The sequence below is a fragment of the Gasterosteus aculeatus genome, chromosome 14 (genome assembly GCF_964276395.1).
Source record: "Gasterosteus aculeatus chromosome 14, fGasAcu3.hap1.1, whole genome shotgun sequence".
Lineage (NCBI taxonomy): Eukaryota > Metazoa > Chordata > Actinopteri > Perciformes > Gasterosteidae > Gasterosteus > Gasterosteus aculeatus.
In genome coordinates this window covers 3,920,913-3,937,364 of record NC_135702.1, presented here as the reverse complement: position 1 = coordinate 3,937,364, position 16,452 = coordinate 3,920,913, and the positions used below count along the sequence as shown (strand labels likewise).

The following is a 16,452-nucleotide window of genomic DNA, read 5'->3' as shown; positions in this document are numbered from 1 at the left end:
TTATGCACATATTCACAGTTTAAACAGACGGCACTGTTGCTTGAAAAAGAACATACGAGGATTCCCCAGAATCCCCCCCAAAAAGACGCCTGAATGCCCCAAAAACAGAATGTTTTTTTGAGTGACTCGCCAAAATAAAATCACATTTCTTAGCAGCACATTCAGCTCCGGGGTAAAAAATCCTTTCCGCGTCTGAAGCCAGCGAGACGGTGAGTCACACTTGAATCACAGAACCACCCGGGCTCCCTGATACGACTCCGGGGATGACCTGTGCAGGAAAACGCTGACCCCGCTGGGACAATGAGAGGGGAAAACCACGACGTGATCGCCGAGGAGCGAATTCAACGTGACAGGCGGACGGCAACGGGTCGATTTGTGCGATTCTCATAAACTGCCACTGGGATTTCAATCCGTGCCCTTGAGCTCTCCAACGCATTAGTCAGCATATTATTATTATTATTATTATTATTCACATCAAGGCTCATTGCCTTCTCCGCTGCAAGAGCCCAGAAACCCCGACCTGTCGTCCCGCCAGTGAACGCACCACCACATCCTCGCTACGAAGGTCTATCTTGACAGACGCACATTGTTTCTATCGAGTGTTTACTGCGTTGTTGACAGACGCGGGACTGATGATGATGATGATGATGATGATGATGATGATGAGCATGTGAGTGTGCGTGCGCGATGTTTTCATCTTACCCGGATTCTCCTCATGGCGGCCACGATCTCCATCCGACTGCTGGGCCTGGGCACGTCCAGACACCCCACGTACTGAGGTAAACCATCGCACACACACACACACACACACACACACACACACACACAGTCCAAGATGTTATCACACACACATTACAGCGGCACACACTCCAAAGTGGAGTGTTTTGGTGTTTTTATAAAAGACAAATACCGTGTACACTGTCTACAATATGCAACAATGGGAACAGTAAACAAAAACAAGACAAACTGCCTCCGTCATGAGCTCTTTGTCTATTTTGGTAATTACGCAGCTGTAAGGATTGTGTTGCTTTCGTTGAGATGCATTTTATGTTTGGAAGTGAGTAACGATGAGGATTCATCTTTGTTTTAATTGGCTTTCATATTATCCACTTGTATCCATTTGGCATGTCAGGGCGTATTAATAGTCAAGTCATTCATTGAAATATCATTTTCCATGATGTTTAAGGAAGGTTGGGTCACGGATAGTTCTCGGTCCCACCTGCCCTCAGATCGTTTCCTCCTGCCGCTGTGCTTTTGTTAAAGTTGTGCGAGCAGGCTCTTGTATTGTTTATGTTTGTTTTGTGTTTCACTCTGTGGAGTAAATAAATGATGAGGAAGAAAAACTAAACGACCAGATGAGAACGCTGCTAGACAAGCAGCCCAAGACGCACAACACCGCAGGCCAAGACGCACAACACCGCAGGCCAAGACGCACAACACAACAGCCCAAGACGCACAACAGGCCAAGACGCACAACACAACAGCCCAAGACGCACAACACAACAGCCCAAGACGCACAACACAACAGACCAAGACGCACAACACAACAGGCCAAGACGCACAACACAACAGCCCAAGACGCACAACACAACAGACCAAGACGCACAACACAACAGGCCAAGACGCACAACACAACAGCCCAAGACGCACAACACAACAGACCAAGACGCACAACACAACAGGCCAAGACGCACAACACAACAGGCCAAGACGCACAACACAACAGCCCAAGACGCACAACACAAGCAGCCATGCCAAGTGACCTTTGGACAGGAATGTTTTCCCCAGATTCTCTCCTCGGCATAAAGTAACACATCGGTGTGTGTGTGTGTGTGTGTGTGTGTTTGTCACTCACGTCTGAATGCTGCTAAGCTGCTTCCCTGAGAGGTTAATAATTCAACTACCTGGAGGGGGAACCTGAAAATACACTCAGTTCACTTTTGAGCTCTAAAAATAAAAGACATCTCGCTCAGTTTTAAGGGATATATATAAAACTACAATTCCCCACTGGCCCTGCAGCACTAAAGCGCGCGCACACACACACACACACACACACACACATTGGAACTCCACGGTGGCTCCCAGCTGAAGGGCTCCGGTGCACCTGCTCCGGGACCCTGCCTCCGCGGGGGGGTGGGGGGTCGCTCACCTTGGCCTGGAAGGAGATGCCATGGTGGTACGCCTCGTCGTTGTGCAGCGGCAACCTCGAGTCCTTGACGTCGTCCACCAGGTTGTACCTGTTCCGCGCGGGCATCGCGCTCGGTCACCTCTCCCCCCCTCTCTCCCTCCTCTCTCCCTCCCTCCCTCCCGGCACGGTGCTTAACGGACAAACAGAGAAGTGAGGACCGGGTTCGAGACCCTCTCCTCCCCATGCGAGTCCCCGGCGGAGCCGCAGTCCATTGTTGTCCTTTGCGCTCCAGCGGGGTCGCGTCCTCGAGGGAGAGAGGGACCGGCTCGAGCGCCCCCCTTTTCTCCCGCCGTGACAAATGCAGCGAGACACGGATTCCCTTTCCCGGGAGGAGCGTGTTTCTCCCCCAAAAGCTCCCGGTGGGTGGGTGTCTGGCTGGGGGGGGGTCCGGCGTGAGGAAGCGGCGGTGTTGCCTCTTGCTGCCGGTGGGTTCGTTCCTTTTCCTTCTTCTTCTTTCTCCTTTTTGAATCTCGTCCTGTTGGTGGCGAGCAGCGCTGCACCCGTCGTCTCCCTTTCTCCCCCCTCAAAAGCACAACGCGGGCCGCTCATTGGAGCAAAGTTCCCCGGCATGATGCAACCTGGAGCTGCGCGGGGGGGCCGGTCCCAGTCCCCCCCCCCCCCCCCCCGGGGGATTTCATTTATGTCTTGCTGGGGAACCTGTGGAGGATTTAGAATCCTACAGCCAAGTAAAGCTACTAAGTGGACCAACATGGTACATTCTAAGATGTTATTATAAGACATGGACACTTTTATTTATGAGACTTTAAGTACATTTAGTTGATAACAATTATACTCCTAAGAATTCTGAAGTACTTAAATTATGTACTTTTACTATTCATTCTACTGAAAATGACTTTTTGCTCCACTACAGTTATTTCGCAGACAATTATTTTGTATGTTTTAGCATTTCATCAAATCTGAGGCAGTGATACATGATAAGTACACAAAACCGTCTGAACTCCACCTCAACGTCAAAGTATCTATTTAATACTGACGGGGGCCCATTCTGCATCATGCGTATAATTTCTCATACATTTAGTCGTCTCAGTGCTGTGTCTACCGTTGATGAGTATGTAGAGTTCCTTTTCCTCCACTTTCTCCAGTAAGGGAGACAGAATATTTCGTCATCTTATTTAACATTCACTGAATTTGACAACTTGTTTTCGTTCCAGATCAAGGTTTCGTTTTCCTCGTTGCATCATGCAGTAATTCCTCTGCAGGCAAAGAGCCGGGGGCTATTTCTTCTCAATGTAAAAGGCGGCTTTCAGCTCGTCTTTCGCTCCTCAGCACCGAGTCCAGACGATGATGATGATGATGATGTACAGATGGGGAAGAGTCATGGCACAATCCTCATTTGGTCATTTCCACCGTCCTTGAGTTTCTCCCACAGGGGCCCAGTGACTCCATTAGATAACAGCGGTTCAGTTCTTATGACGGGAAAATGGCATCTCTGCTCAGACAGTCGTTTTGCTCTTTGCTGGTAATGAAGTTCTCATGATGCTCAGCCTTTAAAGAGCTTCCTCCTCAGTTGCAGTCACATTACATCTCCAGCTGCTGGTATTAACATTAATCCTGTGGACGTTCAGGCCAATAAAGGTCCTTCAAGAGGAGCATCGCTGTTCAATTCCAACAGAAGAAGGGCCATTCTCTAACAGTAGCAGGAAAATATTACATAATTAACTAAATAATCGGTTCAACACGTTCAGTATTTAAAGCAAATACATATTGTTGTAATAATGCAATGGCGCCCTCTGTTGATTTCTCACCATGTAACTGAAGTCAAAATGTATTTTCAGTTTCCAGTTCTGTTTTGAGATTAAAAGCAGGCCAACATATAAAAGAAAGAGCTTCTTCTACAGGACAGTGGGTAACGTTACAGTGCAGACGGACTTATACGGACTAATCCTGGCTAATCCAATGAATTAAGATCTGTTAATATAAGAAAGAGGTCACTAAATCCCCACAATCTGTACTCACACGACAGCAAGATGGAAAGATTATTGGCTTTAAGGTGAGAGAAGATGCCTCACCGGGGAAGAATAATGCTGACATAATGCAGTATTAATGAAATGCAGAGAGGTGTTGATCATAAACTTGATTAATTCATCAAACGGGCACTTGTGGAAAACAAACCTTTAAAATAGCCTTTAGCCTCATATTGTCTGTAAGATAAAATCATAATAATACAAGTAAAATATGAAAATGGGGTTAAAGGGTTATGCGCTTGTTCATGTGGAAAAGGAGAAATAGAAAAGTCATGCAGAACTAATATTTAGTATAAAAAATATAAAATAAGCGCATTTCATGGAAATATGATACAAAACAAAACTCTTTACTGTCCATCAGCCTGAAAACGAGGCCTTTCAAGCCTTCTTTGTATCCAGTCGCCTGCATTCCATTTGTTCTCAAAGGGATCAATAGGACAGATATATATATATATATATATAAAGATATAGTTTGGTATTTGGGGAATTACATTATTCAATGCGCTGGAGAATCCAAATTCATTACCACTCCTTAATCTTTAATTAAAGAAAAAACACTGAGAAATATTCCATCTTTATGAAGGTTGGTTACTCTAAAGAATTTGTGTCAACTTGGTTGAAGTTATCTTAATGAATATAGATAATTTGTATCTGTATATGAGGCAGAAATATGCCCAGGGAACCCAGGGCATTTGATTTAATTGGTATTGGTCTAATAAATATAGGAATGGCTTTAATTTCTCTAATCTCTCTCTTTCTGTCTTTTTTGCGTCAAACAGTATCGCTATTGTGTCCTAAACCAACACAAAATTACGTAAATGCTTTATTTGAATCTTCAGGGCTAATTGCTGCAAGAGCAATCCAGTTTCCGTAGCAACAGTCCTGGTTTTAAGTGGCATCCATGACATCATTTACAGGAGGAAGACAAAGTAATGAAAGCATCTCATTAAGATGGACTGCCTCTGATGCAGCTTAATCCCAATTACAAACATTGTGGGTCACATTATGTTGGATACAAATTAATGGCATTTGCTGGCATTTGTGCTGTTAAAAAGATCTGAATCCACTGTGATATGTGATTTTTTCAAAGCAACACAAACCGATATCCAAAGAGAGGAAATTGGTGCTCAAATCACGAGTGTAAAACACAATAACTTCTCCACTCAAAAATCAATCTGCACAATTTGAATTGTTTGTGCTGCAGCTGTATAGTAGTTGTAATAGTAGCAGTAGTAGCTGTACTACTAGTAGTAGAATGAATTCTAACGTTGTAGTGCATATTTATATATTGTGAATTTTTTAGTGAGGGAAAAAAGACCAAGTGCCTTTATCTTTAAATGTCTTGTGATTTATTTGAAGGACCTGTTTTTATTGGTAATTCTTACATTCAAAGTTTACATTGTATATCAGCACTCGCATCTATCTGAATAATAGCACTTAAGAGCCACGGCGGTCACAAGAGAAGAGAGACATGCTTTGTACGCAACTACAATTAAGCATACATGATCTTTTTATATTTTTAGCTAAAGGACAATGCCCCAATGTCATTAAAATGTAATCCACTGTGGGCTTTTGGAAATGCCAAGTTATCGTTGGGTCGACCAATCTTAGGGCTCAACAACATTATTTCATCCTCATATAAGGGTTTTATGTTTTGTTGACTTCCTCCCGTTTGGTTTTAATCAGAGATCCACAAAAAAAAGAGTTAAAACTCTTAAACTCAGATGTTCATGAAGTTTTCACCACGTAAATCACATATAGACAGGTGAGCTCAACAAGATAATATAAGCTTGAACTTGTACAGGTCAATCTGCTGGAATGGATGTTTAGCAGATATGATGCTTCCCATTCACTCTTCAGCTTATTAGTGTGCTCATATTTGCTGAAAAGCATTTAGCATGATGCTGATGGGAGCGTAGCGTGCAGGAGACAAGTTGGATCATAAAAGAATTCATCCACATAAAAAGGATCAAAATCATAATAAAGCTGGACCACGACAGTAGTAGCAAGTTTGTTTAATTCACTAATCGATAACAGGATGAGGATTCACATCACAACACATATCATACAAATATCTCTCACAGCAAAATGTGCACTCGACACGATCAACCATCACAAACCACAAGAGTCTCGGAGGCATTTCACCGCAATAAAATACACTTGGATGGATGTTTGTGGACAAAGAACGCTGTTTATTTTATTTAACATCTTACCAAAATGGTAAAGTGTGTGTGTGTAGTGTCGGGCTGTAGCGCACTGCTGGTGTGTGGTGCTTTGTCCCTTGTTGAAGCTGGTTGCACATGAATGAAAGTCATTCACACTCATGCTAGTTAGCGTACATCTGTGATCTACGCTTCAGTCTACTTAGCACGTTGTACAAGTGTGACACCTGAGAGCTGGTGGTAATGTGTGACAGATCCAGCCGGTAAAAGGCTACCGGACAGAAACCGCTGTAAGAGGTACGTGTAAACAATTATTCCCAAAGCGCCCCTACCGACGACGACACGACACAGACACACATCGTACACTGCTGACCGCTGCATACCTCACTTCCGTGACGAAGGCAACGCGTGGCTTTGGTGAATGTGTGAATGCGGACCAATGTCCCGCCATTTAATATTGAATGTATGTTGGTAGAATGCACCAAGTAAGACTCAAAATCAACACAACACATTTTCGGTAAAAGATTCTAAAGCCCCAAAACAGACACGTTTTTAAAAGGATGCACGCGGCTACCGGCTACTTGATCACGAGGAACGATACGTTAACAACGTCACACATGCACTGAAAGCTTTTATTTCCCTCCGTAAGAGTCCATGCTACCAAAAGTATAATGCCAGAATACTAAAAAGGCAAAAAAAGAAGATGGATGAGCAATAACTGTGTTTGTCTTTGGGTACACCAGATACATTCCCAATGTTACACTTATTCATAATGCCTTTAACATTTAAAAATCGGTGTCGTCTGCATCGTGGCTTTAAAGTCTCTCTCTCGCTTTCCAACGAAGGTACATTCTGCGATTCTAATACAGGGAGTCACGAAAGGAAACCTGTGGGACTATTTACAGATATGGTGATTCATGGTGAACGGACCTCTCTGAATCACGGCCTCAGAGTCATAGCCAATAACCCGAAGAAGCATTTTACAATCACATCGAATTCTATTGGGAATTCCCGAAAGGCTCTTGGGCGAAAAAGACGTAGCTCACTTTTTTTGCTACAGGAAGGGGTTTACGAGTGACCGCAGCAACAAAACAACAAAGGGAATAAAATAATAAATACAATCAATGACAAGACCATAAAAACAAAGCTTACAGTTTAAGATCTTGGGAGTCTTGATAAAAGATCCCAATTACACCCCGGGTAACAAATAATGGACACGATCCAATCTGCTTGGATATTTAACCGGCCCGGAGAACAATAATGCAGCAGCCTCCAGGAAATAAATAAACTCAGTGTCGTAGTTATGCAGTGACAGGATCGGGAAAGAGGGAAAAGGAGCATTGGAGATGGATGGCGGGCGCCTCACTCCGGAGCCCCGCTGGCCGTTTCCGTCATCCTCTCTTCGTCCCCCTGTTTCTGATGCTGCAGCCTGGCGTACGTCACCGCGTCTCCCCTGAGACAGGGAGGGAAAAGGGGGACAGGAGGCGAGAGGAGGAGGGTAAGCAGGAGACGGGGAGAAACAAAGAGAAGGCAGGTATGACGGGAGAGGATGACAATGTTAACGTGCGACTATTACGCGGATCACCTTGTCAGTTAATTTGCATCAGTAAAGAGACTCATTGGGGTTGTTAGAAGCACAAGATTACAATCGTATTAGCGATTATAACGTGAAGTACTGCATTTAATGAGAGCCTGTTTTAATGTAACCTTTTAGTGGAATGTTATTATGAGTGAGACATTGAGGGATATGATTAATCACAGAATGTCTGCATTGAACAGTTGAGTACTGAGTGCTTAAGTCTTAAAATAGATTGTATAGAATAGCTGTCAAGATATAAGAATTAAACCCCCAGTATACTACATTATGACAAGTTCTAAGTAACAGACATCTTACTTTTTGCCTAAAGACGCGAGTCCGTACAGGACTCCGGTGGCGAAGGCGATGGCGTTTCCAAACAAGGTCGTAAAAGAGAAACGCAGAAGAACGGGAAATATCGCCATCCTGGAAATGACATCGATAGACAAACACAACAAGTCAGGAAGTCATTTCACGTACATGCTGAGGTAGAAAAAACACATTCCCAGAATAGACGGTGCAACGTGAATCCCTGTGAGGAGTTCACGGTCTGCAGTGACACAGACTGTGCAGCGTAGCGCTTCTCACCCACAGTAGAAGAAGGCTTTCTGCCACGGTTTGAATTTGTCTGCTCGGGCTGCGATCGCATTGGCAAACTCTATGAACTGGCAGCAGAACGGGACTTCACACAGGAACAGCACGAAGGCGTTCAACCTTGAGACAGGAGGAGAGGACACAAACGCACCCGTCAGTTACCTTGTGTTTAAAACACAAACATAAACCGTTTCACCTCACATCACATAAAGTCCGGAAAACAATTCAAGAGCATTTTTCTAGGAAATTAATATAAATAATACAGTTCATAAACCAAACTAGCAGAGATGTTTGTTGATTGTGGTTTATTGATGGATAATCCTTTAACCTAGTGGGGAAGAAAAAGAGTCATGACAGGTTTTTTTTGCTGTTCAGCAAAATCTTCTTTCTGGGGAAATTGAAAAAGCTCTAGCGATGCAACGGGCAGATACAAACATGACATAACCAAAGAAAAAAAGAGACACATTCCGGCTTCCCGGTGTCTTTGGTGAGTGTCCAAAATGAGAGATTGATTGATTAGCCCCCAATCATTGCAGCCGGTCTAAAGGAAATGAAGGGAGAGAGTCTACCTTGTGATTTTTTCCTAATCTTTGTTTCGATCCAGCATGTTAGCTCCCAATTATTTGTCAAGAAGTAAAACAAACCATAATATAAATGGTAAATATGCAGCAAAGCCGTGGTGGATCTTTGATATCTAAAGACACGTTGTATGTGACTGTCAGTAGATTTTTAGTGAAACGTTAATAGCACGAGGTCACATGTGTGTCCCAATTAAAACGAACTTAAGCAAAACCAATTAAAGTATTGTCTTTTCCAATAGATTCAATTATTATGAGGATGTTTAAAACAGAACAGTCACTGTACCTTGTGACCTGAGCTAAAAGGAAAAATATCAAGCAGCATTTTGAATAGTATAAATGAGTAGTTTGTTATTTGTTTGACCTGGAATACACACAAGGTAAGAAATGTCTGAGACTATAAAATGTGAAGGAGCTATTCGTGTATGCTACATTTAAATAAGCGTAAAGAGGGCTAGACTTACACCATCCACACGCCGGCAGCAATGTTCAACGGGTTCACGGTGACACAGTTCCACACTCCTGCGATGGCACAGGCTGCAGAACCACAAAACAAAGTCAAAGGGTAATTATCAAGACACAAGTGGTATATACACAGAATGAGGAAACAAATAACATCCTGGACTCATATATGATGGATGAAAAACTATCATCACATATGCTAAGGCTGAACATTAGTTAAGCCATATGAAATTTTATGTAAAAATCACAAAAAGACACATTTTCCATTCACAAGATTCCTTTCATGATACTCTGATCAGTTTCAATGTATCATTTTCTAGCTTTCCCCAGGGAAAGCTGCCCACACCCATACGTGTTAAACCTATTGTACATGTCCCTGTGTGCCTCATACCACTGTCTGACTATCCGCTGTCACTTATAAATTGTGAAAAATTCAATTCGACATGTGGGAATATTTGGTGGTTCCTGACATAATGTGTGATATGGCACCATCACACATTGCAAAAGCAATTAGCACCATACTAGTAAGCCTACCTAACCCGTGACAGCACTCAAAGTATCAAAAAATCCTCCCTTGTATTCACAGTAAAATGTGAGAAAGCAGAGACGCCACAGTGAGAAGAGAGGATGCATACGCCTGGTTTTCTTCGGGATCTGATTGCTGCCACCAACAGTGGAACAATGCACTACGTCTCAGTCCCTCAGACCCTCCGGCCTCCTCAATAATACAGAGCCCATTGAATATGCACTGCTCCGCTCGGTCGATGTGACACAGGAGCCGGGACTCTGGTGTCACTGGGAAGGAGAGCTGCGATGCTGCTGGAAAACCTGCTTCTCACGCCGACTGCGAGGGTGAAAGAGTACAAGTACCCGCAGTGTGTACATATCATGTTGTTTTGATTGAGGAATAACACGATGCCATGAAGTGAGGCAGCTGACGTAGGGGGGGGGGGGGGGGGGGGGGGGGGCTTTAACAAAGCTTTTTTCTGTCTCTCTGTCCTGTTTATACTTTAACCATCATAATAACAGGGGGAAAGTACCCACAATCAGTATAAAAGCAATAAATCCCCCCCTGCTCGTCACACAAAGTAGCACAAACTTCACGTCACCACAGACTCAAGAGTTCCCCTCGCATCATATGAAGCAGGATTTTGGATACTCGGCGGCTTGTCAGTTATTTAAGTTATAAAATGAAAAAAAGTGCCATCCACTTACACACTCCTCCCAAAACTCCGGCTATCTTGCAGAGCCATCGGTACCACCACGTCATGCCATCGTCCTCCGGGGAGGCTTTGGTGGAGGCTGCGGTCTCCGCCTCGGGGCTCATCGCGTTGTTGTAGCGACGTTTAGCTGAAGCTAACAACAAACAACTGCTAAACTAGATTATTACGACACGGCGGAACCTATCGCGGAAGGGAATAGAAAAAAAATTAACTTTTGGAATATTTTTTTTTGAATGAGCTCTTCTTTCCTTTTGTTTTGTTTGTGCCCAGCTGCTTTTCACACCGCCCCCTCCCCCGTCAGTCAACACTAGCTAACCGGCTAGCTAATGCTAAAGAGCACCGCCACCCAGCTGCCGCTAGGAGTGGGTATCACCTCTGCATCTGTACTAAGCTCTCCGGCAGTTTTATAAACGAGCAAAAACAAGCATGAACTTTCTTTTTTTTAAATAAATAATATTATAACGTGTCCGGCGGCCCGGCGGTGTGTGTGGGTGGATGCTCCGTTGTTCTCCTCTCTGGCTGCTCAGCCGATGAACGCGGTGCATTGTGGGAGCTTATTAATGCGCGTCATGGTTTGTTTACATGCAGGGAGGGCTGAGAGCAGCCGGCTTGGACTCGTAATGCATATTGTACAATACTTTTTTTTTCCAGGATTCAGGTCTCACGTTTGTGGCTTTTATGTGCTACATTACATTTGGGTCAAAATAATCGCTCCTTTCCCAAATAAATAACCGACGAACTTTAACAAACAGGTCGAAACAGGTTTTACTTTTCCGCAGTGCAATGACTGTAACAAAATGAGAACATTTTGACCTCACCTAATTTGTCCAATGCAACCTTCTGAAGCCTGAATACAGCTCCTCGTGATCAATTTGAAAAGAAGTGATTGAATCCAGTTAGATATTACCTCACTTTTGGTCAAAGACCGGCTCGAAACATTGAGAAACTATTCTTTAAGATAGGAAAAACAAACCAAATTTCACCAGCACCTATTCTATTAAAACAATACTTTTCTTTTACCATTCAATATCCAATTCATCTTTAATCCCTCATTCACACTTTTATATACACAACACACAAAATCACTCAATATCCATAGACGTTTTTTTGCAAAGAAATCCATGTCCACTTGAATGGTTTCTCACAGAAGATTTCTGTTAAAGTGCCTGTCAGGACTTGATTACTCATCAAAATCTGGATAAGAATGGCAAAAAAAAGACCAGAAATCCAGTCTGCATCTCTGTTTAAGGAGAGGTAGGTGCATTAATATGGACAATGTCCACTTTAACCAGTCAGTGGTTTTGGCTGATGCCAGCATTTATTGAGAGCAGGCTTCAATCACTCCGACAGCAGAGTGGACTGAAGAGACTTCGGATTCCTTCGTCTGGTCTTTCTGTCCGTCATATTCAGCTCTGGTTTCCTCTTCCCCGTGGGTGTGTGGCAGAGCATGCCATCGAGGGTCTGCTGGGTCACCTGATGGGCCCGCTCAAGATTAGTCACTATCTGCTCCACTTCCATCGCGTGTGCACCGCCCTCACTCCTCAAGCGCAGCAAATCTACCTGCAACAGATCGCGAGAGGTCACCGAGCAAACTAGTTCACAGCAGTTTTATTGTGATTTAGATATATATCTCCACATACATCCTGCTTTGTTCCCAGATGAAACATTTACATTCAAATTAATATTAACTACAATAATATGTTAAAACATTTAATAACTGCATCCACAGCTTCTTTTTAGTCAACATCTGCGTTTATGAGGACAGTCCGACTTACCACCTCCTGAGAAAAGTCAAGCTTCTTCACAAAAGAAGGGCTTTTAGGCAACACGGCGGCCGACAGCACAGAAACAGCATCCGTCACAGCTCCTGACATCGTTAGTATTGTGACCTAAATTTATATTAAAAAAATAGATTTTATAATTTAACAAAAAAGTGCAAGAAATAATGCAGGCTGCAGATACATGAGCACACTTACCTTCAGATTTTGGCACAATTTGCTGTCAGTGACCATTATCTGTGAAAACAACGACTGGGCCTTTTCTATGTCATTCTGGAACAAATACAAGACCCAGAAAAAAAACCCACGATTGATCACATAAATCTTAGGCCATTCTTCAAATGAAATGCTTAGAGGAAGAAGACACGACTCACTTGTCTAAGTGCCAAAGCTACAGCAAAGCAGTGAGCGTGTCTGGGGACGGCGTTGCCTCTGGTCTGTCCCTCCTCTATCAGAGCAGTGCAGATCCTGTAGGAGTCCGCCGTGTTCTGACCCACACAACACAGAACATTAGCAGATTTTAATAAGATTTTGCATCCTGAAACATATGACGTTAAGGACTGTAATGTTAAAATGGACTTGATAATCGTGTATAGGTTAAGTACCAGCTTATAGCAGGTGCCAGCTGCCAGTGTCAGTGTGTCCTTGTTGAATGGTATACCTTGGGCCCTCATGGTTCTAAGTAGCTCCAAGGCTTCTGCAATAGACGGTGTTGGGAGTATTAAACATATATGCTGATCATTTCAGAAGAAAAATGTTTCGGGACACTTACTTTCAAAAGAGCCTTTAATGAATAACATGTCTATGGTGATGTTAAAGGAGGTTGCGTCATTGAAAAATCCCCCCATATTCTGTTTAGACAAGCGGGAGAAATGGGTACCAAGTTTAGTGCAGCTCTTATAAAAGCATAGAAGCGCTCGTCAGTAATAATGGTGAAACACTTCACCTTATCTGTAAGTGTAGCGGCAGCCAAGCTCTCCAGGCCCAGCTCATAGCACAGTCTCACAAAGAGTGGACCAAACTTGAACTCTCCAAACATCAAGTTCCTGTTGTCTGTGTGATACCTTGTGATTGCAAAAAAAAGAAAACATATGAAGAATTCAGCAACTTAATGCAAGATTATAGTCATAGTTGTTTTGCTGTTGAAAGTGTGTAGAATCTCGTTTCCCTCTTTTAAGTGTTTGTCAAAGGCGATTCAGACAAAGAGAAGAGGATACACATGTTTTGGTAATAAAAGATGTAAATGACCTATAAATGGCATCCCTTGCTATCAGCACGTCATCGGCGGTCTGGCACAAGTGAAGCAGAAGTTTCAGCTCTTCCTTCGGAATCAGCTCATTTCTTTGTAGCCTCTTGGTAAATAGCTCGATATAATTTCCTGTAAAATGGTGTTTGGAATATGAGCTCTCACTGAATACATCTTCACAAATGACATAATGCTGCAGTAGCTCTTCACCTTTTGATCCAGTGACGAGATGAGCCACAGCCAGCTTTCTCTGCTGGAAGTCTTGTAGTTTGATAACATCTTCTGACAACAGATGCCTCTTAGCTGCAGAGAAAACCAGAACTACTGAAGTAAAAGTACTACAAAACTACAAAAGAAATTCAAAGTTATGCATTCAATTAGTACAGGATTCAAACAAAAATCTACTTGTAGTTTGAAATGAAAATATTAAAAAAATAAAAGTATGCAGTGGCCCACTTCAGAGTAATATACAGCATATACTATTGTATTATAATTATTGATGCATTAAAGTGAACTTTTGAATGTTTCGGTAATTACGTGATAAAGTACTGGGTTGCTTAAACTATAATAATGTGTATCATCTAAGTATTTAGTTGTGTTACCTGAAGGAATTACATACATGTTAGTGTCGTAAAAAGAACAATATTTTGAATGTCGGGGAGTAAAAGTACAGAATGAAATTGCATAAAGCATCAACATGTGGGTTATTTCTTAACCAGCTAACGTAGCTTCTCTCAAAAAAACAGAAATTTTTAAGGTTACAGACACGGAAACATATCGATGCGTTACCTCCTACGCGACCTTCAATCCAACCTGGCTGCAAAACACCACAAAAGGCCACTTTGGAGGGATCCCGTCCGAACGACCGACAACATTTACCGAGCCCGGCCAGCGCCATACTGCCCACTGACCGTACCATGCACATGAAAACCAAGGGGGGGCCATCGGAAGGATTAGAGAGCTACATAACGCCGATTTATGCCCAACTACTAATACATGCAATATGATGCGCTGGTTTATTGTACGTGATGTAACCTGGATACGATAGAGTCTGTGACCTTTCCTACACTTCGCTTTAATGCGGGTGATACGAAGTACTCAGATTGGTATCATCCAACATGGCAGCGCCCTGTGACGCGACGTAGGAGCAGTGTACAGAACTTTACAATTCTACATCATTCATGTTAGAGACTTTTTTTTCTCTTCTAGTTTTAAATTGAAATTGTGTTATTTATTTTTTTAAACTTAAGCAACTTGCTTAATCTGCACAAGCATTTTCTTTTACCATAAAAGTGTTTATCTTATGACCTACAGGTGGCGCTGTTGTATTACATGTTAAATACGTTTTGACAATATCCTGTGTGTTAAGAATGTGTGGTACAAAACATGAACCGTTTGGCCTGTCGGTGAATTTGGTTGTCATTGTTGTGCATCCTTAAAAAAGTATGTATTGTTAAGTAATTTATATTTTTTACAATAATTTCAAACTGTTTATACTGAAGGTTATATATATTATATTCATATCCACCTTATACAAAACTGTGTATGATATTTTCTATTTATATTGTCAACATGTTACTCTGCATTTAAGTGTTTTTTTTTCTCCTGGTTTAATGCTAATCTGCAATTTCCTTTCTCAATACTTGCACTGATGTAAAGAAAATACAGTTACATCTAATCTAATCTGATCTGATCTAATCAACAGTTTATTCAAATATTTTCCTACATCCTTCAGCCTCGCCTCCGATTTCCATTGCAATTGTCCCTTATACTTTTCTACTCCTACCCACCTAAAGATTAATATTATTTCTTATTGTCTGCATTTCCATTGAGTTTGAGTCTGCCATTTTAGCTCCAATTGAAATTATACCCTGAGAATATTTTCTAAATTAATAATGGGGCATCTAGTTTTAAATGGGAGTACCTTTTCAGGCCTTGAAATGTGTCATTCAAGGCTACAGTGCTACAGATGACTATTGACACGTACTGTAACTTTGCTTTGTTCACCTGTCACACCAGATCCTTCAGATGCTTCACACTAGAGTCCCTACTGAAATTGTATTTTTGCACTGGGCTTGAATTATTCTCAAAACAAACTTCATATCATCCTTTGGACTTTTGAAACTATGTAGCTTATAAAGGCCATGATTTAAGACATGATAGCCAAATAGTTCAGAATCTTTGGTCCAACCTCGTGGTTAAGTAGGACCTTTTTTAAACTTTAAATCAAGTTACCTCCACTGTTTTAATAGGGGCAGCTGCAGTGAGCACCGAACCCTGCCTCCACTCAATGTACCCATTGACCTACACAGCATTACATAACCAAGTGTGCCCTTGTGAAGGAGATGTTTTTGCCTTTTCTCTGTAACGTTGTGGTAATACACATCATTCAGGTACGTCTTAGATTCATTGTCACTATGCCAACGTGTTTAGTGTCGGAACTCTGACAGGAGTAAAGTCTTATTCAGTTGTGTTATGGACATGCACACTATGCACATGTATATTCCATCATAATCTACTGTGATTTTCTTGTTTCTAAATGCAAAACGTATTGGTGACATGTGATTTCGCACGACAGGTTATTCTGTGTAAACATTAACGGTGAACCTGTGGGCACTTGGGGAAGATTCCTCACAATGATTGAGGTGCTTCTTAGTGAC

General features: G+C 42.4%; 3 protein-coding genes across 6 annotated transcripts in view; all 3 read right to left on the bottom strand.

Annotated features, from left to right (window-relative positions):
- The window catches only part of LOC120832031 (carboxyl-terminal PDZ ligand of neuronal nitric oxide synthase protein), a 30,575-nt gene extending 27,836 nt beyond the window's left edge, over nucleotides 1–2,739 (bottom strand). For 2 of the 3 annotated variants that reach the window (XM_040198044.2, XM_040198046.2), the window contains exons 1-2: nucleotides 2,150–2,739; nucleotides 703–774 (exon numbers count right to left, since the gene is read on the bottom strand). In XM_040198044.2, the coding sequence (XP_040053978.2) occupies nucleotides 703–774; nucleotides 2,150–2,254 (177 nt within the window). In that variant the 5' untranslated portion in view covers nucleotides 2,255–2,739. Of the gene's footprint in view, nucleotides 1–702; nucleotides 775–1,855; nucleotides 1,918–2,149 lie in introns of all 3 variants that reach the window. The other variant, XM_040198045.2, reaches the window with a different exon arrangement.
- A 3,434-nt stretch (nucleotides 2,740–6,173) lies between these two features.
- On the bottom strand, nucleotides 6,174–11,324 carry cacfd1 (calcium channel flower domain containing 1). Of its 2 annotated transcripts, none has more exons than XM_040197950.2 (5): nucleotides 10,761–11,324; nucleotides 9,548–9,620; nucleotides 8,500–8,625; nucleotides 8,230–8,337; nucleotides 6,174–7,788 (listed from the first exon to the last, which is right to left on the bottom strand). In XM_040197950.2, exons 1-5 carry the CDS (start codon nucleotides 10,870–10,872, stop codon nucleotides 7,698–7,700), a joined length of 510 nt encoding a protein of 169 aa, XP_040053884.1. In that variant the 5' UTR covers nucleotides 10,873–11,324; the 3' UTR covers nucleotides 6,174–7,697. The 2 variants fall into 2 exon arrangements, with proteins under 2 accessions (XP_040053884.1, XP_040053885.1); XM_040197951.2 differs by having other exon boundaries at nucleotides 6,174–8,042; nucleotides 10,761–11,323.
- Nucleotides 11,325–11,777: 453 nt separating this feature from the next.
- Nucleotides 11,778–14,774, bottom strand: ptcd2 (pentatricopeptide repeat domain 2). Its single transcript, XM_040197949.2, has 10 exons — nucleotides 14,582–14,774; nucleotides 14,003–14,095; nucleotides 13,795–13,924; nucleotides 13,493–13,610; nucleotides 13,319–13,397; nucleotides 13,152–13,243; nucleotides 12,921–13,034; nucleotides 12,745–12,819; nucleotides 12,544–12,657; nucleotides 11,778–12,328 (listed from the first exon to the last, which is right to left on the bottom strand). Exons 1-10 carry the CDS (start codon nucleotides 14,715–14,717, stop codon nucleotides 12,107–12,109), a joined length of 1,173 nt encoding a protein of 390 aa, XP_040053883.2. The 5' UTR covers nucleotides 14,718–14,774; the 3' UTR covers nucleotides 11,778–12,106.
- Nucleotides 14,775–16,452: the final 1,678 nt, after the last annotated feature.

Coding starts and splice junctions, on each gene's coding strand:
- ptcd2 (XM_040197949.2), bottom strand. CDS start 14,717: ATGTGCATGGTACGGTCAGTGGGCAGTATGGCGCTGGCCGGGCTCGGT. Junction 13,925..14,002: donor TCTCGTCACTGGATCAAAAG/GTGAAGAGCTAC, acceptor ACCATTTTACAG/GAAATTATATCGAGCTATTT. Junction 13,611..13,794: donor GCAAGGGATGCCATTTATAG/GTCATTTACATC, acceptor TGCAATCACAAG/GTATCACACAGACAACAGGA.
- cacfd1 (XM_040197950.2), bottom strand. CDS start 10,872: ATGAGCCCCGAGGCGGAGACCGCAGCCTCCACCAAAGCCTCCCCGGAG. Junction 8,626..9,547: donor GCTGCCGGCGTGTGGATGGT/GTAAGTCTAGCC, acceptor TCCTGTCTCAAG/GTTGAACGCCTTCGTGCTGT. Junction 8,338..8,499: donor AAAGCCTTCTTCTACTGTGG/GTGAGAAGCGCT, acceptor TGTCATTTCCAG/GATGGCGATATTTCCCGTTC.